At 43.0% G+C, this 26956-nt stretch overlaps 1 protein-coding gene across 3 annotated transcripts in view; it reads right to left on the reverse strand.

The window, feature by feature from the left end:
* The window catches only part of DCLK1 (doublecortin like kinase 1), a 450773-nt gene that overhangs the window by 232473 nt on the left and 191344 nt on the right, over positions 1 to 26956 (reverse strand). For all 3 annotated transcript variants that reach the window (XM_068267071.1, XM_068267072.1, XM_068267076.1), the window contains exon 5: positions 4894 to 5010. In XM_068267071.1, coding sequence (XP_068123172.1) covers positions 4894 to 5010 — 117 coding nt within the window. The remainder of the gene's footprint in view (positions 1 to 4893; positions 5011 to 26956) is intronic.

Below are 26956 nucleotides of genomic sequence, written 5' to 3' on the forward strand. Positions count from 1 at the left end.
AGAACCAAGCGTGCGCAGTGCGCTCACGACAACAGGCTCACGGAGGGGCCAAGGCGCATGCACAGTTGCGCAGAATTCCTGGCAAAGTTGAGTGGCCAACAGAGCCACCTGCGGAAAAACATAGGGAGCCCATAGGGACCTAACAGACTAAGGGTGGGGGGATAGGGTGCTGGAGGAAGTACCAGGTAAGTTCATATTCCATGTTTAAGTTGTGTTCAAGGGTTTTGTAAATTAATACATATGAAAATTACAGCTCTTCATTCAGAAGAGGCATGAAAGGGGCGAGGACAAGCTGAGGGCTTTCCACATTACTTATCATCAACACATTTTCAGATTTTTAGGCCGGGTTCACATTGAATAGATGAAAAACGGATCCTATAAAAACTGGTCAATTTTCCATTTAAACAGATCAGTTTGTTACCTCGGGCTTTTCATGTGGTTTTTAATTCCCGTCACCACCCACTCGGTCGACCCATCAGTGTCTTCCTGCAGCGGTTCATTCGGGTCCCTTTTACCAGGTTTGCGACTATTTATTAACGTTCACACAATGAAGGCGCTGTTTGTTTATCGTGTCTCAATCAATGAATACCTTCTTATTGCAGTTCCCAGCAGTGTAGTGATGCGATTATGGTAACGGATGTGTGAGAAGCACTCTGCAGGCTGTGCTCCCACTTGAGCAGAGAATGGATGTTTTTTAACCACTCTCCACTCATCACAAAACTGACAGTGACCAGCGCCTATTTCGTAAATAGGAGCCATTCACACTTGCCACTCTACAACCGATCCGCGGGATCTATTGTGGTAAGCGGGCCGCACTTCTGAGCAGTCCGCTACAATCCCGGACAGGCAGATGCATTCCCAATATAGCCTATGGGAGTAACGCATCAGCCCCAGGCTACAGCCGGACCACAGCAGACCATCAGAGTGGACAATACACTGAACGCTCCTGATGGCCACACATGATCAGGCGCAAGTGGGAACCTAGCCTAATACTTAGTTACGTACTTTAGATGTCTTGTCGACTTTTCTCTGTTTATGCCTTGATGCCGGATGTGTTTTTTTCCCTCATTTAAACTGAAAAAGCTTGGAATAGTGGCGAACCATCTCCTAAGAGACTTATAGTACACCTGAAATGAGAGGGATAAAAAAGGCTGACTTCCTTTTAAAAATACAGATTGCCTGGCTGTCCTGCTGAGCCTTCTTATCCATATACCCTGAATAAGCATGCAGATCAGATGTTTCTGACTGAAGTCTGACTGCATTAGCCACATGCTCGTTTCAGGTGTGTGATTCAGACACTACTGCAGCCAAAGAGATCAACAGGATGCCAGGTAACTGGTATTGTTTAAAAGGAAACAAATATGGCAGCCTCCATATACTTCTCAGTTTAGGTGCCCTTTAAGGATACTTATGGAGACTGTTTAATACAAAATGATTACAGATACACTTTAAAACTAGATCATCCCTTTAGAATTGCTATATGTATAAAGGGGAGGTCTGATTCAGCATGGTGGCAATCAGTGCATTGATTCTCTACCATAATCATCCTGCAGTGGCCATGCACAGCTACTTAACCTTCACATCAATGGAGCCTCGGATAACATTTGGCAAACAGCGGCTGTTCACCAAAAATATGTTACCTGCCATTGACTTTTATTGTGCCACTCTACTCATTGGAGTCCATAGACTTCTTCACTTTTAAAGTAGTGAGTGCTATTTGGTGAGCTATAATGTAGCAATAATGCAATACCACTTTATACACATGGTGATTGTCACAACTGATGATGATTATCTGCAAAAGTAGCTATCGAAGGACACTAATGCATGAAACTGGCAAACACGCAGTTCATAAAGCTGTTCGGTATGCATTGCAATATAGAGCTCATCAGTTTGCTTTAATTATAAACAGGTTCTTGTGTCTTTTATTTACATTCCTAAGTCTTTCAACCTGGTAAAAACAGCCTGGACTCTTAAAGAGGACGTACAGTTACTGACATATTATCCATACTAAAGTTTTAAAACAAACTCACTTTTTTAAGTGCCAGCAAGCTTTCCCAGTCAACATCACAGAGCTTCAGCACTGAGCTGTCCAGGGTGCTGAACGTGTGTGTGTGTGTGTGTGTGTGTGTGTGTGTGTGTGTGTGTGTGTGTGTGTGTGTGTGTGTGTGTGTGTGTGTGTGTGGTGGTGTGTGTGTGTGTTGTGTGTGTGTGTGTGGTGGTGGTGTGTGTGTGTGTGTGTGTGTGTGTGTGTGTGTGTGTGTGTGTGTGTGTGTGTGTGTGTGTGTGTGTGTGTGTGTGTGTGTGTGTGTGTGTGGTGGTGTGTGTGTGTGGTGGTGTGTGTGTGTGTGTGTGTGTGTGTGTGGCGTGTGGTGTGTGTGTGTGTGAGTATGGTGTGTGTGTGTGTGTGTGTGTGTGTGTGTGTGTGTGTGTGTGTGTGTGTGTGTGTGCGTGTGTGTGTAGTGTGTGTGGTGTGTGTGTGTCTGACTGCTTGCATTTTCCTGTTACTTGCATGGTGCTACTGCTGGAAACACATTATTTTTAATGTGAATGTATGTGCATAGTGTGCAGGAAAACGCGTGCAGAAAAATATATACGTGCAAAAGTGCTGCAACTGGAAATTAGGCCAAATCTTGAGAGAGCTTCTGTGTACAAGGCACAAAGATAGAAAGCTGAGCAGGAACTGCGCAGTCTGAAAATAGCAGAGTAACGCTTACAGACTGTACTGGATTTACAAGGCTGATAAAAATAAAGGACATTCTCATTCAGTTCTAAAGCCTTGCATATCAGTACATAATAGAAAAAATATGTGCATAGCAGATGTAAATTATAGATAAATACAACCTCAGATGAACAGCAACATGTACCATATTACAGCCCATTTTTGAATTGAAATTGTTTCACTTATTTCAGCTACAGCACAAGTCAATGGAGCAAGAGTGATAGAGGTGGCAGCAACACCATAATAACCTTACCAGTAACTCAACAGCGATTTGTAAGAGTTAATGTGGCCATACATTACATTACTTGATTCTCCTGTTCAATTTACCATTTCATTTGATAATTTTATGTGAATCGATTATTTTCCATTCTGTGTGATCGAGGGAAATTGGTCGATATTTGATCGAATTAGGCAATTTACTCAGACAGGATGGAAAATATCGGTTGCTCATATTGGAATCGCTACTGTTCACTTGATTTTGATTGACACAGAATCGATTGTTGGCTTTAGAGCAGGAGGCAAACAGTGGTGGTGCTACACTGGGGCACTGCCCCCCCCCCCCCTCCCGGGAATCACTGTGCCCCTCTGAGTGTCCTCCCTGCTCAGTAACATACCTGGCTTCAGCAGCATACACTGAACAGAGTAGGGTCTGTAAAAAACTCTCCATGTCAGCCTGAGTCTATGTAGGCATTAAGTAACCCAAGGGTCTTATCTGTTTGCAATAAATACTTCACAATCCTTGCAAGATCCCTTGTAATTAATGTATCTGGATGGCACTTATATTTGCAAAAAAATCCCTGTACCTTCTTCTGATTGAATGTTCTAACATTGTCAGTCAACAGGAATAGAGTGTGAAGATGGCTTACTAGCTGAATGCTTACTATTCTTCTTTTAAATTAGCCAATAAATGAGGTGCTTAACTACTAGGATAAGGAACTACATACACAATGTTTCTCTCCCTCCTGCCTCTTCCCCCTCCCCTTGCTTGTAGAGTTGTGAGACACAGGCTGGGGGCTGGAATGATTTGTCTATGATCTGTCCACACAGGAGCAGCTTGCTAGCAAGTAAGGATTTAAGCATGCCAGCAAACTAGCCAAGTACATCTGTAGGTAACTTTTTTCAACAATAGCACCATCATTTGGACAATCTGCTCTCCTCAAAAGCCTCTGAGTTCTGATTGTGATGTCTACATTTGGTTCCTATCCTTGCTGAACTAGTTAGCTTTAATTTTATCTCCTGAGTTGGGCTAAAAATATATATAGCTCTCCATACAAACATCACTTTTGATCACCCAAATGGGTCCCACCAGCTAGTCATCGTGCTCCCCCCCCCCCCCCCCCCAAAAAAAAATTAAATTAAATAAATTTGAAGCCTCTAGAGGCACAACACTGTTTAGTTCAATTAGTGAAGGAGAATCACATAGGATCTCCCTTGCACAGTTGCTATGTGCAACTATTTGGCCTTGATTGGCATGCTGAATGTGCCCAGCGGCAACCAATGTCGAGCGCAGGGTTCCCCCATGGAGGCTTATTTTAAGGCTTACGGGGGAATATACAGGATGCTTGTCATGTTACCATGACTACAGCGCTACAGTGATTGGTACGTGCATTGTCATTGGTTCTCTCTGCACTGCTGTGCATGCTGGGCATTGGACGTGTGTGGAGTGACAAAGCCAATTGCGATTGGCTCTGCGAGTCACCAGAGGCGTGTCTCTATGAGAGGGTTTAAATTAGCACGCCATGGTGGCGGCATTTGAACCTGATCCCCACTGCAACCCGCGGTCTTTGAGAAAGCAACAGCGAAACAATTGTCAGACCAGGGGTGTCTCTGTGCCATCCAGGGCAGGTGATGAACAAACTAATGCTGTTGACTGTCACGGTTTGCATCACATCATTAAATTGGTATGGAAAGTAGCTGGTGCCCATGTGAATCTGTCTTGAGTTGGCAACAGGATCTCGCTTGTAGTGAGTGGGCCACTAGTCGATCAACTTTTGTTTGACCTGACTATTGTTGATTACCCCAAAAATGTAATTACTTAAAATCAAGTAATGTATATGTGCCTATATGTTGCTGCTTCAAATCCGTGTTTTTGATACAGTCAATGGGGGGTAAAAGGTACAGTGCATGATCATCTCTCATACACACAGGACTCCCTGCAATATGTCGGCACTCACCTGAGCTGGTTGATGCAGGGGATTTGCTGCGTCTGGATGGTCCCGGGCTTTTGATGGTACTCCGGCGTGGTATATTGGGAAGCTTGGTGTAGGACGTAGACTTTACGACCCGACATTCTGGAAGAAAGAAAGTAACGTTAGCATTGGCCACTCTACTGCTGTGTCAAGGAGATTTACTGGGCTCTAGGCTTATCTGTCTGACTCAATCCTCTTGCAATAAATTCAATATTTATGGTACCCTGTAAACAGTGTGCACTTGATCCACAATTTTCTAATGGAATAGCTCTGAAGAAAATACATAAACATTATCATTGGTCTCATGAGAAAAGATTGCTCACATAAAGTGATATGGGCTAGTAAACATTAAATGCAAGAATTCATCTTATCCCAGCTTGACTGCTGGAACATCCTCCTCTACAATGTAATAATTATGCTACTGACATCACTACAATCCATTCTGAACTCACCCACTGCCCCTCCCGCTCCTCAACAACTATCCTCACTACCAGCCCACCTGCTGTTAACTACCTACACTGCCTGTATTTTGAAGCAACAATTAAACATTGCTTAAGGTGGCCTTACACTTATACATTTGCAGCAGATTCCACCATCAGATACATTTCTGTCAGATGCCTGTCAAGTCCAATCCGACAGGAATGTATCTGATGTGTGCCACACACTACCAACAGATTTCCAATAGATTTCAGAATGAAATCTATTGGAAATCTAAATGCATTATTGGACCATTAGATCCAATGCAACTCTATGGGCCACCGAACTGCTGCCAGGAGCAGATCGACCTAGATTATCCATCCTGTCAGATAGATCAAATCGATCGAAATTGGCCGCAAATGGATCAAATGGGGAATTTGATAGAATCGATTTCTGATTGATAGATTGATTCTATAGAATCGATCGATCAATGGCTGAAATTGACCAGTGTATGGGCCCCATTACACTTTGCAGATAACTGCAGGAAAAAAAACATTGCTGCAATGTGCAGTAATACTCTCTCTCTTGTCAATGCCCCTCAGACCAGCTAAAGGTCAAAGCACAAATGACATAGCATAGCACACAACATAGCATATTTAACAGCACATTGGCCCATATTCAATTCACTTTTTCTTCTTTTTCTTCTAAAGGCATGTGCCCCGGTTAACGAATGAGATAGGGACTGTAGGTTTATTGTTAACCTGAATCTGTTCTTAAGTTGGAACACTTTGCCATCTCTGTCCCCTGAACCTCGTCTGTGCTCCCCTGTGCCTCCAGTGTACCCCTCTGTGTCACCTCTGCCCTCTGTACCTACTTATACAAGTTTAAAAGCCATTTTGTCTTTGAATTTTTTAAAATCGATTTTCTCAAAAACTACAAGTCCAATTTGAAATTTGTTTTTTGACTTTTTCCCACAGAATCACAGTGTCCACACCGTTCGTATCGGCGTGTGGTCTATAGGATGGGCATTCATAAGTCAGGGATTACCTGTACGCGGTTACTATGATTATTTATCTGGTGACCGGTGACTTTTTAAGGAATGAGCGATCATTTCCACGATCTCATGACATGAGTACAGGCACGCGATTATGCAAACGTCGTTCTGTGATGTGTAGTGATAACGACTGTCACGGAGGATCAGATCCTTAAGATTGTGACAACTCCGGTCAAAGTACGCTTTACTTCCTGTTTGCACCCGACGTGTGCCATCCCGAGCACCTTCCAGCAGGAATATGGATCGGGGAACACTCGTCGGGGGACGTCGCTGTGATCCATCTTCCTGGGTAATCAGGTAAGTATTCAGCTTAAGTTATCTCCTAGCCCAGTGGTCTGCAAACTCATTCGTTAAAAGAGCCAAAGATCTGTAACACAAAGTTCTTTTCCAGAGCCATGTTTTTAGGAGTCGGTTTAAACTAGCTACTCACATTAAATAAAACCAGATATCATAGGAATCATCTTATATTATGACCAAATACGATATTTCACATTAAAATAAAAATATGACAATGCATTTAATGTGAAGAATGACCTTGCATTTCCCTGGAATTTTGATAATGATTAGCCCCCACAGTTACTGACACAGCCTTGCATTAATAATGAATATTGCCCACATTGACACAGCCTTGTATTAATTAAGGGTGACACTTGGCCGACTCACAGGATGACACTGGGCCGACTCACAGGATGTTCGGATTGACTCACAGGGTGACATTAGGCCAACTCAAAGGGTGACATTGGTCTAACTTTAGACCTTTCAGCAGCATACTAGTAAACTGCTGAAAGGTCTGAAGTTGGCCAATTAACATTATTCAGCATGAGTGGGACTACAAGAACCAGCAGGGACCTACATGGTTTATTATACAGTTCCTATCATAGAAGTTGAAGGTAGACCGCTATTAGGTGGTGATCACTACGGCCATTGCCTGGATCATAGCAATGGGTGGGAACATTTCTGATGAGTCATGTGTGCAACCTTGGCTGAATAGAGTACTGGTTAAGGGCACTGCATTTGACATGGGAGACCAGAGTTCGAATCCTGGCTAGGGTCAGTACCTATCCAGTAAGGAATTCAAGGCAAGACTCCCTAACACTGCAGGGTGGCCTCCTGAGCGCGTCCCAGTGGCTGCAGCTCTTGAGCGCTTTGAGTCTGACAGGAGAAAAGCGCTATATAAATGTTCGGATTATTATTATTACCTTTATTTTATTTAGTTTATTTTTTTTTTTTTTGTGCATCCAGAATAGCAAGTAAAAAAAATATTCAACGCATGTAAATCAGAACCAGTACACTGCATATTCTACCATGTGCGCAAAATACTGGTAACAATTATAAAGAATAACAACTTCTAACAAATCCTGGTTATATCTCTCTTGGGGAGTTAAACACATAAACATAACATTTCAAAACAAATAATAAAATAACCCTCAAAGGGCCATGTGTTACATCTCTTACTGTCTCGCTCCGTGGAGAGAATGATTTGAAATTCCACAAACACCAAGAGGGGTTTGTTAAAGTAAAATTAAAGGACACCTGAACTGAGAGGGAAATGGAGGCTGCCATACCCCTCATTTTAAAGGGAACCTGAACCGAGCAAAATGATTTAAAATAAACACATGATGTACCTGCAAATGAATGCTACAGACTTACTTCGCTGTCAGTTCCTCTCAAAAGCTCACCATTTTCTTCTAACAGTGATTCCTTACAGTTCCGACTAGATCTAGTCATAGTTATCTCTCTGGAAGCTGAAAGCCTAAGGGCTTTTTTTTCCAAGATTAGGCTGTGTCCCCACTTGAGTGGAGAATGGACATTTTTCCTCTGTTCTTCGCTCCTCGCAAAACGGATCCTATTTTATAAATAGGAGCTGTTAACACCTGTCAGCCAGTAACAAATCCATTGGATCCATTGCAGTAATTGCACTGAACTTCTGTGCAGTCCCCGATAATCTTAGGCAGGTGGATGTGTTCTCAATGTAGCCTATGGTAGCACCACACCTGCCCTGGGCTCCACCCAGACCACAGCAGAGCATCAGAGTGAACACCACACTGTCTGCTCCTACTGTCCGCATATGGAAACCGAGCCTAACAGTTGGTGTTAGTTGTAACTAAAAGGACAACGGATGTGCAAGGTAATATCCATGTTTTCGTATGGCTCAAGTGGTAGATATTACAGGCTAACCATGTACTGACTGGGAAGCTGTTACAGGGTGATCGCCATTTTTAAAATGGAGGAAAGAGAATTCCAACGATCACAGTACACAATAAGGACACCGGAGAGGAGAAAGAAATTGATGAATAGACTACACAGGAGGTAAATATAACGTGTGTATGTTTATTTTGACTTTTATTTTTCAGTTCAGAATTGCTTTAAATAATACCAGTTACCTGGATGTCCTGCTTATCCTCGGCTTTTAATACTTTTACCCATAAACCCTAAACAAATTTGCAGATCAGGTGATCTGACTGAAGTTTGACTGGATTAGCCAATGCTTGTTTCAGGTGTGCAATTCAGATCAGCAGGACTGCAAAACAACTTGTTTAAAAGGAAATAAAGATGGCTCTCAGCTCATGTTTACTTTAGAACACAGGGGTCAGAAGGAGTTGCAAAGGGGGGCATAAGGAGGCACTAGGGGACTGGAGGAGACACAAAGGGGGGCAGAAGGAGGCCCAAATGGGGAAAGAAGAAGGCACAATGGGGGGCAGAAGGAGAGACAAAGGGGGACAGAAGGTGGAGCAGGGGGACAGAAGGAGGAACTAAGGGGTTACAGAAAAAGGCACAAAGGGGGACAAAAGGAGGCATGGGGGACAGAGGGAGGCACAGGGGGGCAGAGGTGGCAAAAGGACACACCCACACACTAGAGATATAAACCATGTGCTGTATAGGGTGGATGCATAATACAGGAAGTCCCTGAGATACAAACAACCCACAAATCCTGTCGCATTTCATTGTACAACCCCTTCCTTCACTCCCTCAGCCCAGTGTGTAAATGCTGAATATAGTGCAGCAGAAGCTGTGCTTTCACCTCTCCTCTGGAATCCAGTGCTGTGTTTCTGCCTGTCCGCTCACCATTTGCCCTAGTGCCCAGCATCTCCTAGCACATGTAGCGTGATTACACGTGACATGAGGAGAGTGAGGTGCCAGCATTAAAAGGGGCAGGAGACAGACAGACTGGTCGCACATGCACAGCGCTGGACTCTGATGAGAAGGTGAGAGCACAGCTTCTGCTGCGCTATACTCTGACTTTACACACTGGACTGGGGGAGTGCAGGAGGGGGACGGGGACAGATAGTGGCACAACGGGACAGAGGGAGGCACAAAGTGGAACAGAAAGAGGCACAGTGGGACAGGGGACAAGGGCAGGCACAAAGAGGGGCAGAAGGAGACACAGTGGGGCAAAGGGATGCACAGGGGGCTGAGGTAGGTAAAACAAGGAGACAGAAGGAGGCACAAGGGACAAAAGGAAGCATGAGGGACAGAAGGAGACACAGGGGCCAGAAGGAGTGACAAAAGGGGGGCAGGAGAAGGCACAACAAGGAACAGAGGAAGGCACAAAGGGAGACAGAAGAGGCACAAAGGAAGACAGAAGGGGGACAAAGGGGCAGAAGGCACAATGGGGGACAGAAGGAGGAACAAAAGGGTACAGAAGGAGGAACAAAGGAGGACAGAAGGAAGCACGGGGGGGGGGGGGGGGGGCAGAAGTAGGCACAAAGGAACAGAAGGAGGTGCAAAGGCACAGAAGGAGGCACAGGGGACAGAAGGAGGCACAAAGAGAAACAGAAGGAGGCACAAAGTCGTGGGGCCTAATTAGGGGCAAGGCATCCCTAGCACCAATGGCACTCCAGGCAATAGCCTGGAATGCCTTTGCTTAAAACCTTCCCTGCTGCTATATAATACTGTATGCTATTATTTTGATTCAGAAATAATTTCATTGACAGCATCGCACAAACATAAGATGATGAAAAAAATATACATGTTAATACGGAAATACAAGAGAGGTGGGGGATTAAAAGCTGCTAATTTAACCTGACTGCATTGTACAGTGACAATCCTTTAAACCCACTACAACATCTTTAATAATGTGAATCACATTCATTTCTAAACATGGTAATAATTTACACAATCCATTAACTCTAATCAGTACATTCTATTGTAAGGTGTTCTTACACTCACAGTTCTATGCATTATCCTTTTAATCCCCTTTCTTAAACTGCATAAGTAATGATGGCTTTGTCCCTGTTTTCATGCATAGGAAATGAGAATGTGTGATCGATATAACTTTGTTCCATCAATAAGAAGCACCCCATGGATGTCGTCATGGCACATTCAACACTCATGTCTAGGAGAACTCATGTAGAAGCATGTGATTTATTTGATCAGCTGATCGATTTGCAAAGCTCCGATTTGCTGTGATCACATCCTGCTTTAGCTCATGATCATGACTAGCAAATCAGAAACTTACATATCTATCACCTGACCAAACTGATCAGTTCTCCTAGACATGGCCATCACTTTTCAATATTGATTTATCGGAAATGTAGATTTCCAGTTCCATGGAAATTCTGATTACCGAAAATGCCATTTACTGATTCCGTGGATTTCTAAATATTGGAAATCGTATTACCAATTTCTTGATAAATACTTTTTTTGTAATTTTGTTAACCTCCCTGGCAGTAACCCCGAGTCATGCTCGGGCCGGAAAACCGCAGCTCAAAGCAGTAAAACCGCAGCTCGGGCCTGACTCGTGGTAGCTGCCGGGAGCTATGTGAAGAGCATAGCACACAGCCAGCGTTTCAACTCACCTCCCCGGGATCCAGACGTCGGCCGCCATTCTTCTTCCTGTCCTTGGAGGCTCTGCATCTCTGTGGTGAGATCACTGTTTGTTGTCATGATGGCAGATGGCAATCTCACTACAGGGTTACAGTGCTACCCGGAGGACGTAAGGAGGACTGCAGCGCTGGATCCCAGGGAGGTGAGTAAGTGCTGGGCTGCTGAAGATCCCCCTAGCCTAGCAGCATGATTTTTTCCTGATTTTAGGGTCTGAAAGTGTGCAAAAAAACTGCACCACTTTTAGACCCTAAAATCCAGAAATAATCTATCCGCCAGGGAGGTTAATAGAGTTAGCTAATTATAATACTTCTGAGTTGTGGATTAAATAAAGAATGCAGAATTTTACCATGGAAATTTTAAAGGGGTTCTATGGACTGTTTCAATAAACAAAAACTGACACTTACCTGGGGCTTCTAGCGGCCCCCTACAGCTGAAATGTCCCGCGCCGTCCTCCTTCGATACACCGTTGCCCGCCGCCGGTCCCGTTGAAGTATTCGTCTAAGTAGACGAGTAATGCTCGCTTCTGTGCGCATCATCGGGAGCTTACAGTGCAAACGCAATACGAAGTTTTCTTGCGCAGTAAGCCCCCGATGACGCGCATGGGAGCGAGTACGTGTGCGGCCATAGCCATGCAGCCGCAGTCTATTCAGATGGCTGATTAGACCGGGACCGGCGGCGGGGAACGGAGGATGATGGCGCTGGACATTTCAGCTGCAGGGGGCCGATAGAAGCCCCAGTTAAGTGGCGGTTTTTGTTTATTGAAACAGCCAAAAGAACTCCTTTAAGCCAAGCACAACAATCTGTTGTATCAGAGTTTTGTGATTGGCCTAAAACTACCACAGTAATCCAATTTTCAGAGAAAATTTTGCATTCTCTGATTGGCCCAATGCTAATGAGTTTTGTGAGAGGGCTAAAATGACAGAGTTGCGGTAGTGTGGAAATCCGATTTCCAAGATCGATTTCTGATTACCACTACAGTAAGCCCCCATCCCTACTATTCCACATCAAGGCTTCTGAAAATGGTATCACAGCTTCATCAGAAGCACATGTGCTATCATTTTCTCCTGTTGGCCTTCTGAATGGGACGTATGTATATACAGTGGCTTGCAAAAGTATTTGGCCCCCTTGAAGTTTTCCACATTTTGCCATATTACTGCCACAAACATGAATCACTTTTATTGGAATTCCACATGAAAGACCAACACAAAGTGGTGTACACATGAGAAGTGGAACGAAAATCATACATGATTCCAAACATTTTTTTACAAATAAATAACTGCAAAGTGGGGTGTGCTTAATTATTCGGCCCCCTTTTATCTGAGTGCAGTCAGTTGCCTATAGACATTGCCTGATGAGTGCTAATGACTAAATAGAGTGCACCTGTGTGTAATCTAATGTCAGTACAACTACAGCTGCTCTGTGAGGGCCTCAGAGGTTGTCTAAGAGAATATTGGGAGCAGCAACACCGTGAAGTCCAAAGAACACACAAGACAGGTCAGGGATCAAGTTATTGAGAAATTTAAAGCAGGCTTAGGCTACAAAAAGATTTCCAAAGCCTTGAACATCCCACGAAGCACTGTTCAAGCGATCATTCAGAAATGGAAGGAGTATGGCACAACTGTAAACCTACCAAGACAGGGCCATCCACCTAAACTCACAGACTGAACAAGGAGAGCGCTGATCAGAAATGCAGTCAAGAGGCCCATGGTGACTCTGGACGAGCTGCAGAGATCTACAGCTCAGGTGGGAGAATCTATCCATAGGACAACTATTAGTCGTGCACTGCACAAAGTTGGCCTTTATGGAAGAGTGGAAAGAAGAAAGGCATTGTTAACAGAAAGCATAAGAAGTCCCGTTTGCAGTTTGCCACAAGCCATGTGGGGGACACAGCAACCATGTGGAAGAAGGTGCTCTGGTCAGATGAGACCAAAATGGAACTTTCTGGCCAAAATGCAAAACGCTATGTGTGGCGGAAAACTAACACTGCACATCACTCTGAACACACCATCCCCACTGTCAAATATGGTGGTGGCAGCATCATGCTTGGGGGGTGCATCTCTTCAGCAGGGACAGGGAAGCTGGTCAGAGTTGATGGGAAGATGGATGGAGCCAAATACAGGGCAAGCTTGGAAGAAAACCTCTTGGAAACTGCAAAAGACTTGAGACTGGGGCGGAGGTTCACCTTCCAGCAGGACAATGACCCTAAACATAAAGCCAGGGCAACAATGGAATGGTTTAAAACAAAACATATCTATGTGTTAGAATGGCCCAGTCAAAGTCCAGATCTAAATCCAATCGAGAATCTGTGGCAAGATCTGAAAACTGCTGTTCACTAACGCTGTCCATCTAATCTGATTGCAGTCTCTAGATGTGAAAAGCTGGTAGAGACATACCCTAAAAGACTGGCAGCTGTAATTGCAGCAAAAGGTGGTTCTACAAAGTATTGACTCAGGGGGCCGAATAATTACGCACACCCCACTTTGCAGTTATTTATTTGTAAAAAATGTTTGGAATGATGTATGATTTTCGATCCACTTCTCACATGTACACCACTTTGTATTGGTCTTTCACGTGGAATTCCAATAAAATTGATGCATGTTTGTGGCAGTAATGTGACAAAATGTGGAAAACTTCAAGGGGGCCGAATACTTTTGCAACCCACTGTATGAATCAGGCCTGTATCAGAGCTGGTGCATTTGCGTCCAGTTTTATCCCTATGTCTTCAGCTGATGGTTTACTTTTGCGTGTACTTTTCATTGTTCCAACTGGTATCAAATTGCCATCTTTACTAATCATAGAGGAAACAAAATTCCTTGCTTCTGTTTTATCGTTATATGACTTGAACTGAGAAGTAGTGGTTAGCTCTCTCGCCTTGCAGCGCTGGGTACCTGGTTTAAATTCCAGCCAGGGCACTCTAAACAGGAAGGTTGTATGTTCTCCCCGTGTCTGCGTGGGTTTCCTCTGGGCAACCCAATTTCCCCACACATCCCAAAAACATACAGATAAGTTCATTGGTTTCCCCCTAAATTGGCCCTAGACTACGATACATACACTACACGATACATACATAGACATATGACTATGGTAGGGACTAGATTGTGAGCTCCTCTGAGGGACAGTTAGTGACAAGACAATATACTCTGTACAGCTCTGTGGAAGATGTAAGCGCTATATGATTACTAAATAATAATGACTCTGTACAGTGTAATAATATAAAGCACTAATGCAGCTTCCCATTTTTTTGAATAGTATAGAAAGTATATTTGCCTTAATTACTTAATTAGTAATCCACAGGTTTGTGCACTGAACATATGTAGTTTTTGCTAAAAATACCAATCGAAATGTGGTGATAAGCTTTCACTTTCTTTATTATCACCGGCATGATCTTAGTATATTGTGGCCAATGTCATTTTATAGGACAGACAGTTGTCTAAACTTCTACTCCCATTCCATCATCCCATGATGAGATGTAATCTTTTGCATCTATCTGATATTACAATCTCAGCAAACACAGTCCAGCCATGGAGATGCATAGACTTCCTAACTGGACTGCAGAGGCGTATCTAGGGAAAACAGTGTCTATGGCATCCCTCCAAACATTTTAACGTATTCTCGGTTGAATTGGTTGTGTCCAAGTTGAAGTGGACGATGGCCTATAAGATTGGAGTATCGCAATAAGTCAGCCTATACATGTTCCTTAAATAACAGGCAGCTTTTCCCCCCAAAAGATGTAACCAGGCAGCGGAATGTCCCGCAGATAAAAACTAGAATTTGTATGGAGAACACCAGGGATGCTATGGAGCAGTACCCCCAGTAACTAGCGCCCATAGCACATGCCATGCCTGTACCCCAGCAGATACGCCTCTGCTGGACTGGGAAGAGCAGAGAGTATCAGCTCACACATGAAATCATAATTGTGCTGCTCGCCTTCCATAAGAAAGCTCTGTATGTAATGCTCGTCCCAGCCTCAAGTTCCAGTTCCCCCACTGAGGGCAGAAATTGTTGTTTTTAGTAATTTTTTAAACCATATGAAAAGCAATACAAAAAGGCATTCAAAAAGCAATCTAATTAATACACTAACGGGTTGGGCTGACCATGTGTTACCCTGTTTTGGTAGATGAAGGCAGCAGAAGCGACAGTGATTCGTGCCATTCCCTTATCAATAACATCTGCATGGGAAACAACCACCTGCCAGATAACATTAACAGTAACAGTAGCATTAACAGTAACATTTTCAACCATCTAATCAAGATCCAGCAAATGCCCATGTGGATGACTTTATTCATACAGCAATAAGTGGCTGCACCACTGTGTGGTTCAACTGTCCATGTCAACTGGCCCTGAGATAACTGATTTAACTTTTGAGAGTACCATGAAGTTCTCCTATAAGGCTGAGATAGTATACGGAGAATAACAAGAACCTAGAAGCCCTGCCTTACAAATGTATAAAAAGCAAGTAAGCAGTGGCGTAACTGAGGAGCTTAGGGCCCCAGTGTGAATTTAAAACATGGGGCCCCAAGTACTCTTTTAATATTTTGATCTTAAGTGACATAATAAGATAGACCTGTGTATGTACAGTGCCTCATACACAAATAACTGTGCTGAGTTGCTTTTCTTTTTTCTCTGCCGGGAAGAGTTAATATTGAGCTATGCTTTTCTCCAGTCAGGACCCAGTCAGACTATACCCTCCTTCACTGATAAGAAATTACAGCTTTCCTGGCCGAGAACTGAGCTTCAAAGGGTAGGGGATAGATAAAAAGGTTAATAGTTCATATATTTTTTTTAGCAATCAGAGATTAGGGACAGACTGTTTCATTGAGCTGAGGCAAAATAATACATCTATTTTTTTACGTTTTTAAACATAATATAAAATTGTGGGATATCAAAAAGTCATTTTTAGAAGTAGGAGGATAGATATAATTATTTATCTCATCAATTTACCAAAATTTTGCCTCAAGTTTAGCTTACTATTATTACTACTTATCAATGCACATGTAGAGGTGTTCATTACCAGCAGAGCACCAATGAAAAGCTAATAAGATGGATGAAGGAGAGCCCCTACTGAGCCCCTCTGGTGCAAAGGGCCCCAATGCAGTCACAGACTCTGCATCCCCTATTGCAGTGATGGCTAACCTTGGCACTCCAGCTGTGGTGGAATTAAAAGTCCCATGAGGCATTGCAATACTCTTACAGCTCTAAGCACAACTCGGAGAGGTAGAGGCATGATGTGATTTGTAGTTTTGTCACAGCTGGAGTGCCAAGGTTAGCCATCACTGCCCTATTGTCACTGCAAGTAAGTACACAGTAAAAACATATCTCCAAAATCAAAGAAACTCCATAAAATACCTCCTAGATACATAGATGGGCGGATAGCTCCATCCAGCTTACAATATCTAACATAATATATCATTTTATCAGACCGTATCAAATGGGACGTTACAGAGTTTCTGCTGCAATGATTCATAAAACATTTTATGATTCACAACTCTTCCATTATTCACTTTCAAGGGCAGATTCCAAACCATCATCAATATGTATCTGATTCACAAATCCTTGGCTGTCAAGGATTATGTATTCTGCCGAGGAACAGTGGGCTGCTATTGGTGTTTACGATCTTTTAAATGCAGATGAAGCGATAGTATGTACATACATTTCTCATGCTACGTTACTGGGGAATGCTACCTGAATGTAAATCCTTTGTGCTAAGATGATAGCAGAAAGTTCTTCAAACTTGTAGAACAAGAAACATCTGCATGGCTGAAACATTTGCCCCATACGGTAATATCATGACAAACCATCTTACTATTAAAGGTACCCATACATTTATCGACTTAGCAGCAGATCTTCCATTTGAATCAATAATCGTCATCGAATAGGATGAAAACCGGTGCCGCCAAATGCATGCCCTATCGACGATGTGAACAATTTCGGGCCAAGCATGTCCATCGGACATACGGCCGTCGTGGTCGATCGGATGTGCAGCGGTAACAGCGAGCAAATCGGGACGAGGGACAAATGCTATGACCTCCGTGGCGCTGTCCCCCACAATGGTAAAATCCCCCCCCCCCCCATGCCCAATGCACTGTACTCTACTTGTCAGTGTCTGCTGCTGGCTCCGGACTCCACCACAATCCAGCTTTGCACATCTAAAGAACTGAAATCCTTGCCCATTCTTCTTTGCAAAACAGCTCCAGCTCAGTCAGATTAGATGGACAGCGTTTGTGAACAGCAGTTGTCAGATCTTGCCACAAATTCTCAATTGGATTTTGATCTGGACTTTGACTGGGCCATTCTAACACATGGATATGTTTTGTTTTAAACTATTCCATTGTTGCCCTGGCTTTATGTTTAGGGTCATTGGGCTCAATTCATTAAGATCATGCTGGAGATAATAAGGCGAGAGAAAACTTACCTCCACACAGTAAGAGAGTTATCTTACCTCTTCATTCCTTAAAGAGTAACTGTCAGGCTGCAGAAGCTAATTTAAACCTCTATTCTCCTGTGTTAAACAGTTTAGAAGGAAGCCAAAAAGGCATTACTGAAGATAAAAATCTCTCTTACATTTGATGTGTGCTTATCAGCAAAGCTGTTAGACCCAAGCAGGACGCAAGCCGCATACCATACTGCAAAGCATTCTGGGGCCCTCCCCTCGGCTGCTAATGAGACCACAGGATCGAGTTTCAGCAGCTTGTAATCAGTCCAGCTAAATCTCTGGGCAGAGTACACTGCAGGAGTCCGCTATTGTTCCTAGCCACATGGCTAATTAATATTCACTGCACACTGTGTTATTCAGTACGAGCTTTTCTGTGATCAGGAAGCAGGCAGGACATGACGACACATTTGGCTTTATAGGAGACAGACAAACATGGAACCTGCCATGAGCTGTCAGGAGCATCAATCTCTGCATATACTATATAAAAATTCTGTGAAATCCAAAGGTGGACAGTGAAATGCATATGTAATGTAAGTACAGCCAATATTTAGCTACTGATATATGTGTTTATTTTCTCTGAGACCCTATACCTAACAGCTCCTCTTTAAGTTACCTCCTCTGTAGTTAATTTACCTCCTCTGTAGTTAATTTACCTCCTCTGTAGTTATTTTCACACGCAGTTAATAAACAGCCTGTTTTTAACTGCGGAGTTATTTTAAGGATTGAAGAGTTAACTTAAAGACAGAACAGTTAACTTTAGGTTTGCCTGAGGTAAAATGTTTCCTGAATACGACATGCCTCATCACCATGGTGATAACTCTAGAAACGTTATTAAAGACAGGAGATAAGCTTAGTGAATTGAGGCCATTGTCCTGCTGGAAAGTGAACCTCCGCCCCAGTCTCAAGTCTTTTGCAGACTCCAAGAGGTTTTCTTACAAGATTGCCCTGTATTTGGCTCCATCCATCTTCCCATCAACTCTGACCAGCTTCCCTGTCCCTGCTGAAGAGAAGCACTCCCAGAGCATGATGCTGCCACCACCATATTTGACCGTGGGAATGGTATGTTCAGAGTGATGTGCAGTGTTTGTTTTCCGCAACACATAAGGTTTTGCATTTTGGCCAAAAAGTTCAATTTTCGTTTCATCTGACCAGAGCACCTTCTTCCACATGTTGCTGTGTCCCCCACATGGCTTGTGGCAAACTGCAACGGGACTTTTTATGCTTTTCTGGTAACAATGGCTTTCTTCTTGCCACTTTTCTATAAAGGCCAACTTTGTGCAGTGCACGACTAATAGTTGTCCTATGGACAGATACCCCCCACTTGAGCTGTAGATCTCTGCTGCTTGTCCAGAGTCACCAGGGGCCTCTTGAATGCATTTTTGATCAGCGCTCTCCTTGTTTGGCCTGTGAGTTTAGGTTGACGGCCTTGTCTTGGTAGGTTTACAGTTGTGCCATACTCCTTCCATTTTTGAATGATCGCTTGAACAGTGCTCTGTGGGATGTTCAAGGCTTTGGAAATCTTTTCGTAGCCTAAGCCTGCTTTAAATTTCTCAATAACTTTATCCCTGATCTGTCTGGTGTGTTCTTTGGACTTCATGGTGTTGTTGTTCCCAATATGCTCTTAAACAACCTCTGAGGCCGTCACAGAGCAGCTGTATTTGTACTGACATTAGATTACACACAGGTGCACTCTATTTAGTCATTAGCACTCATCAGGCAATGTCTATGGGCAACTGACTGCACTCAGACCAAAGGGGGCTGAATAATTACGCACACCTCACTTTGCAGTTATTTTTTAAATGTTTGGAATCATGTATGATTTTCGTTTCACTTCTCACATGTACACCACTTTGTATTGGTCTTTCATGTGGAATTTCAAAAAAATGTATTCATGTTTGTGGCAGTAATGTGACAAAATGTGGAAAACTTCAAGGGGGCCGAATACTTTTGCAACCCACTGTACCTGGAGCTTCATCCAGTCCCCTCTGGCCTGATCGATCCCTCGGCACCATCCTCTGCCTCCTCAATCTTCTGTAAGGGGTCCCGGTATCTTCAGCCAGTCGGGGCCAGTCGGCGCATGCACAGTGCGGCTGCGCACGCTCCCCCGTCTCGCTCCCATGGCCAGGAGAGTTTTGCACCTGCGAAGCAGTACTGTGCAGATGCAGAAAGCTTCCGGTGATGGGAGCGTGGAGGGGGCGCACATGCGCAGTTAGCCCCGACTGGCCAAGATGCCATGAGCCCTTATGGAGGATACAGAAGGTGGAGAATGGAGCGATCAAGCTGGAGGGGGCTGGAGGAAGCCCCAGATATGTATGAATTTTACCTTTGTACTCACTTTTGGTACTTTTTCAGTTGCAGAGTGCTGAAAAGTGATTCTAAACAGAAGAAGAAAAAAATATCTCCTAGGAGAAAACTTAGGAGAAAAATGGAATTGAATAGGGCCCACAGTCTTCTAACTGGCTACTGTGATGGCAACCTTATACAGTACAGGTACAAGTCAAAGCACAACCTATACTTCCCTGATATTCACATAACAAACTTCTGGATCTATAGTCAATTTTTATTTCAGATAAGAGATCCATTCTTCAACCTGCTTGTTATTTTATGTATGAGCCATCAGGACTGTATTTTATTTGCTAATTATTCCCTACCACTGAGCATAACTCTTCATTAAAATAATTAAAACCATTAATGCAGAGTCTGGGCACTCAGCCTAGGAGAAGCAGCAGCATTGTACCTGCCTCGGCTGGCAGGAGATTGTTAATCAAAGTCCTCCTAACATGCGATGGGCAAAAGTGCCTGGAAATTAAAAAATGGAAATCAGCATCTACAGAATTTAATGAGCTGCTGTTGTTGTCAATGAATGATGACAAGCGCTAATATTTCTTGTAAATATTACTTAATGTAAGACACAGTGGCCTTGATTTACTAATGCATTTCCAGTCCTACCTAAGGGGGAACCCTTCAATCTGGCACTATTGTTTCAGGCCAAGTACCCAGTGAGCAGAGTACAGTATTAAAGGGAATCTGAAGTGAAAATAAACGTATGATATAATGAATTGTATGTGTAGTACAGCTAAGATATAGAACACAGATATGAGTCTCATATTGTTTCCAGTACAAGAAGAGTTAAGAAACTTCAGTTATCTATGTAAAAGAGCATCTCGGAGCTCTCCAACCAAGCTTGGATCGGCTACAGTGCTGTTTTCTGAAGCACTTATCTCAACCGGTCTCTCATTGTTTTTGGTTGTTTAAGGTTTTACTGCAGAAAAGATCAAAGCGTCATTAGCTCTGCTCTGTTTTATAGTTTAAAGGACAACTGTAGTGAAAGGGATACGGAGGTAGCCATATTTATTTCCCTTTAAACAATACCGGTTGCCTGGATATCCTGCTGATCATCTGCCTCTAATACTTTTAGCCATAGACCCTGAACAAGCATGCAGCATGTCAGGTGTGTCTGACATTATTGTCAGTTATGACGAGATTAGCTGCATGCCTGTTTCTGGTGTGATTCAGACACTACTGCAGCCATATTGATCAGCAGGGCTGCCAGGCAACTGGTATTGTTTAAAAGGAAATACATATGGCAGCCTCCATATTGTTCTCATTACGGTTGTCCTTTAAAATACAGAGTGCAATTTCTAAACTGCACATATTAGAGAATAATGCAATGTTATAAAAAAGCTATATAACTGAACATAAAAATATGAGACTCTTTTCTTTGCTACTAATGTTCTATTAATTATCCGTACTATACATACTGTTATAATTTAAGTAGGCCTCAGTTATTTGGCCTGAGTTTAGGTAAAAGGCTTGGTTCGCAGAGTATACCTTTAAGCAGAGGTTCTCGCAGAAGAGATGTTACCAGGAATATGTTCGTTGAGGAAGGTCATAGGCCTAAACTGCCCCAGACCATTTGTCGACAGAAAGGTAAACATAGCCAATATTTACCAAACATGGTATTCCTTGTAACTGGGTTAGAGAGCACCCGGAATATTAATTAAGTAGGTGTGTGTCATGACACCACGAGGGGTCTGACCCAATTGTAGGTTTGGGGGGATGGCTCAGATGATGTCACATCTAACTCTTTCCTGGTTGGTATTAAAGCCACTGACGGGCCTACGGACAGGCACTTCTCTTTGCTGGCTTTCAACCTTTTACTCTTATTTATGTCTTGTCATCTTATATAACTGTCTGCTGTATATATGTAGTATAGATGTAACGTAGGATAGACATAAGAGGAAACCTGATTCCAGGCAAGGGAATCAAGAAGCTGTAACACAAAAGACTTACTACAGAATACTCTGCTTTGCCAAGATGTAATGAACTGTTTTATCTGTTGACTGAATAAACTTCTAAACTCTGAGGATGCCTGAGAAGTTCTATCTCCAATGCTGTTGCTGTGATGAGAGTCGTGTTTGCAGCTCTTGTTAATGAGTTGCTGGTGCCGGGAAATAAAGGTGTAGTGTTGTTGCCAATAGCAACCAACGTATAGTTTCTTACACATACAATTCATTATCTATGTTTTTTTTCTCTCGCTTCAGTGTCACTTTAATGTTTACATTAGAATGTATAGTTACCTGCCCCAATAAACTTACCTTCCACGCTATATCTCATTTCTCTTACTGCTGCTGCTAGTGCCTTTCTATCCCCAGTGCTCTGTCTACATTCACTCTCTTCTCTTGATTGCCAAAAGGAGGAGCCCTCCTCCAAAAACTGTTGTGATGACTCCTTTGCCCTTCATTGGTGCAGATAGAACATTGTAAATCTGGTCCTCATATGAATGATGCAGTCTTTCACAGTGTCCCAAATATATGAACTATTGACCTTTTTTAATCAATCCCCTGCGCTCAGAAGCTGTTCTCTACCAGGCAAGATTTTCATGAATGTAAGTCATTATTATCAAGGGTTACGCTATTGTCCAACTAGGTCTCGACTGTAGAAAAACTGTCACCTGCATACCTAAATGGTTAACTCTTTCAGTTAGAAAAAGAATAAAAGGAACACAGCCTAGTTACTTGTATACTTGGATCTGCACATACACATGTCTATCTTGATGTCATGAAGTCTTCTCCCTCAGAGCACTTTTTGGGAATCAACTAACTTTGCTGCTCAGTACACAGGCGTAGGGAAAAATGAATGTCGCAGTGATGTGCCCTGCCAGCAGTAAGGCTGGTTTCACAGTAGAGTGCAAATGCATCATATGCATAAACGCTGCGGTAAGCGACCCCGCTTAGGATGTGAGCAGATGCGTTTGCACTGCTCAAATTGGCCGCTGCATTTGCGTTGCCATCCGTACGCTGGTACTTTTGCCACTTTAGCATCGTCCATGCTGTCCCCGCTCACCTAGAGAACAGGAAGCCTGAGCCTTCTTGTTGGTTTGTGGAGAAAAACCCTGTCAATCCTACCTAGCAACAGGGAGGATTCTTATTGGTCCACATGAAGCAATGAGAATGCTCTCTGATGCAGGATGATTCGCATTGGTTCTTTAGCAAACCAACAGGAAGCCTTATATTTCCATGTAACTGGGAGGAGCGGGGATGGGACAAGCTGGGACGGCTGCACTGAATTTCAATGGGGCAGGTAGCGTTTCTGGTGCGGCGGGAAGTGGGGATGGACCCTATCCGAGTTGTACGCATCCAATTTGTAATTGTGGTCGGCGATTTGCATTGCAGCAGATCGACATTTCGTATTTGCAGTCCGGTGCTCGTGTCGTGCATTTGCTTTCCTTTTGACAGTGTACACGCATCCGATTGATAAAATAGGATGCATTTTTCTTTTTGCGTTTAACTGCATTCCATTAAACACAGTGTTTTTCCCTTAGCAAAGGTATGAGTCTCATATTGCTTCCAGTACAGGAAGAGTTAAGAAGCTTCAATTGTAATCTATGCAAAATAACTTTTCTGAGCTCTCCGACCCAACATGGTGCTACAGTCATGTTTTCTGAAGCACTTATCCATCAAAGAAACAGTGACAACTTCAGATAAGATTTTACTGCAGAGAAGTTAAAAGGCGCAATAGCTCTGCTATGTTTCATACTGTTTTGTTTTATAGTTGAAAATGCAGTGTGTGGTTTGTAAACTGCAAATATAAGAGAATAATGCAATGTTATCCCCCCAAAAAAGCATAAAATATGAGTCTCTTTTCTTTGCTACTGATGTGGGGGTGTTCGCATTTTTCTCACTAGGGGGAAATAAGCAGAAGCCTTGAATTCAGCTGCAGAGAAAGTCACTAACAGCTCAGTGCCAAACGATCATGGAAGATGTATATGGATATATGGATATTACATGTATCTCAGCCTGTATTTAGCATCCATATAATTGCAGGCTATATACCCAGTTAGGTGTGGCGCAGTGCTGTGGCACCAGCTGGGATAGCGCATCACATGCACTTAGGCTCATAGAGCTGTCCTATGGACTAAATGAACTATAAATACTGCCATAGAAATAAGAGGAAGCTGTGCTCTGTATGTGGCCCTGTGTATCTTCATTATATCAGTCATTCACTCTCATCCAAGAACATCAACAGCATTACATATACAATAGCCTAGCACTGAATGATGCTTTCCGTAGTGTCAATACTCCAGAAACATGACTTTATTTTTCTATAGAAAGGAGATGCAGAGATATTGTGCACACTGACCAATCACACGCTTTCTACACTACATCAGAAAAATGACAATTTACTTCCTTTCAACGCTCTATATATGTTCCCCATTACAGTAGTAGTTGGAAAATATAGATTTCATTATGTATTATTTATCAAACTGCAAGTCAGAGAGGGCTGAAGAAATATCACACAGGGAAAGGCAGATCGGAACCTGCTGCTGCGTCTCTATCAGCGCCGAACAACCTTATCAGGCCATGTGATTTATGCACCATAGCAACAGCAGAATTCTTGAATCACTTAAGGCATATAGGCTATCTCTGGGGATCTTCTCCTCAGACACAGCAAAAAAACGTCTTCATTCGCTGTGCCCCAAAGTGAGGAGAGACAAGGAGAATGAAGACACTTAGAAAAGGAGCTATGCATGCACAATTACACAACAATCAGGCTGATCACAACTTCAAGAGAAAAAGACACAAAATGAACTTCTGTGAGTTGACATTGGAACTATTGGACAAGGTTACCAGCCTACTAATTCGCTACAGAGAGGGTGGGTGAGGGGATTGGATTTTTTTTTTTTACACCCTATTATCCCTTGTATCTCTCTTAATGTGGACCTGAACCCAGAACTTCCGCTCTGCTCTCAAAGATAAGCAACAGCATAACAACCTTTAAAGAAAAACATTTCTTTGTTACAGCTGATCCACATCCTGCAGTAATCCTGCAATATATCTACTTCCTGCTTTCATGGCAGCAGACATATTGTTAACATCCTGTGTTTACAAATAAGCTGCTCTGCTGAGGCAGCCAGCGGACACAGCTAAGAGATAAAATTACAACTTGTGATTAGTCACAGGTGAGGGGGGATTAGACAGGCTAAACTCTCTAAATACAAACAGAGTGGATGTCTCTATGTTTTCCTTCTCTCCTGTGCAAGAGTTCAGGTCCACTTTAAAGTGGCCATACACTTATAGATGGTCACCAGGTTCGACTATCAGATAGATCCCTGTCAGATTTAATCTGACGGAGATCTGTGTGATCTGTGCCACACACTCGGACCTGATTATAATAGCTTTCAGTATGAAACCAATCAACAAATCTATCAAACCACAGTGTTGCCCTGATCTATTCAGTGCAACGCTAGGGGGCATTGATCTGCCGCCCGCCACTCTCTATCTGCCACGGATAGATCGTTGTCTTATGTACAGAGGGATCGACTGATTTCAGGCAAAAATAGATCAAACTATCAATCGACCGGACAATCCGTTGAATGGTCAAATTGGCTAGATCAATGGGTAAAATCCATAAGTGTATGGCATCATTGTACTGCCCCCATCATAGTGGTTTCAATACCGTGCCTCCATCCTACTTAAGCCTTGTAAACGTGTATGAGAATTGTTGCCCGCAAGAGATCCGACTAGAGGGAAAATGTCACTTGCATACCTGAATGTTCAACCCTTTCAGGCACAAAACAAGGACCACAAGCTTTTATTCTGGTGGACTCAAAGCACCAGAATTGCAGCCAATAGGATATGGAGCCTTGCCTAATTGAATAGGTGATGGATTTCTGAACAGGAAGAGGCAAGATTCAAACTCCTGGTAGCCATAGCCACAGCCACAGTCACAGCCACTGCCACTACCCTTTAAGATGTTATCAGAATAGTAAAATTGAAGATGTTATAATACAGTATATGTTATAATATAATAAGATTGGAGTATAATTTTTTTCTGCAAACAGCTGTCAAGCACCTGGAGCTAGGGAAGTTTTTTGACCACACTTAAACCACCATAAATATATACAGGTTTTTTTTCTGAATCACTGAGAGGACAGAAATTGGGAGAGTGGGGAGTAGCTGTTATCTTGAGTGAGAGTTAGGTTTTAGGATGAAATAGGATTTTAGTTGCAGGCAGTGTTTTTAACACAGAATACCCAGATATCTCATGGTGACCGAAAACGACTAGGGAAGTATAAAGGACCAAAAAGCACTCCTACAAAGACAAACAAACAATGCAACAATGTAATTTGCATTCTTAAAACAGAAGGTATTTACAAAAATCTAGCTTTCAGTGAGCAACTGTGATTTGATTTCCCATAATGCATCACTACTGAATATGCAAAGTATCTCTTTATTTACCTGAAGCCAGGCACATATTCAGAACCAGCACAAAATAGAATGTATAGCGAGCTTATAACTTAGAGGCGGATTTACCATGTGGCACTGTAGGCACGAGCCTACAGGCGCCTGATGACGGAAAGGTGGTTCACTCCCCTCCCCAAGTGTCTCCCTCCCTCCTCCCCTATGCAGAGTACCAAGCAGAGTGTAAATGTGAGGTCATTCACCCAGGTCTCGGCACTCCAGAACCACTAGGGAAGTTTTATTTGCATATTCAGGAGTGATGCATCATGGGAAACCACAGTTGCTCACTTAAAGCTTAATTATCGCAAATACCTTCTGTTTTAAGAAGGCAAATTACACTCAGCAGTGATTTTAATGTGATCCTAATGTAAAGTCCCCTTTAACAAGTTCCTCAGCATGATTAAATACACAGCCTTGAGAAAGTCAGTGCTGTGCGGAGATGTGATGAGGTCAATTACAGAGCTGGAGTTGTGTCATCCAGAGAACACGATTCTCTATTAATTAGAGGAACATACAGTGTTCATGTTACTCTCATCATCAGCATTCCAGGCACTGTGCCTGTGTGTTCTCTTC

Source organism: Hyperolius riggenbachi, chromosome 2, assembly GCF_040937935.1.
Source record: "Hyperolius riggenbachi isolate aHypRig1 chromosome 2, aHypRig1.pri, whole genome shotgun sequence".
Lineage (NCBI taxonomy): Eukaryota > Metazoa > Chordata > Amphibia > Anura > Hyperoliidae > Hyperolius > Hyperolius riggenbachi.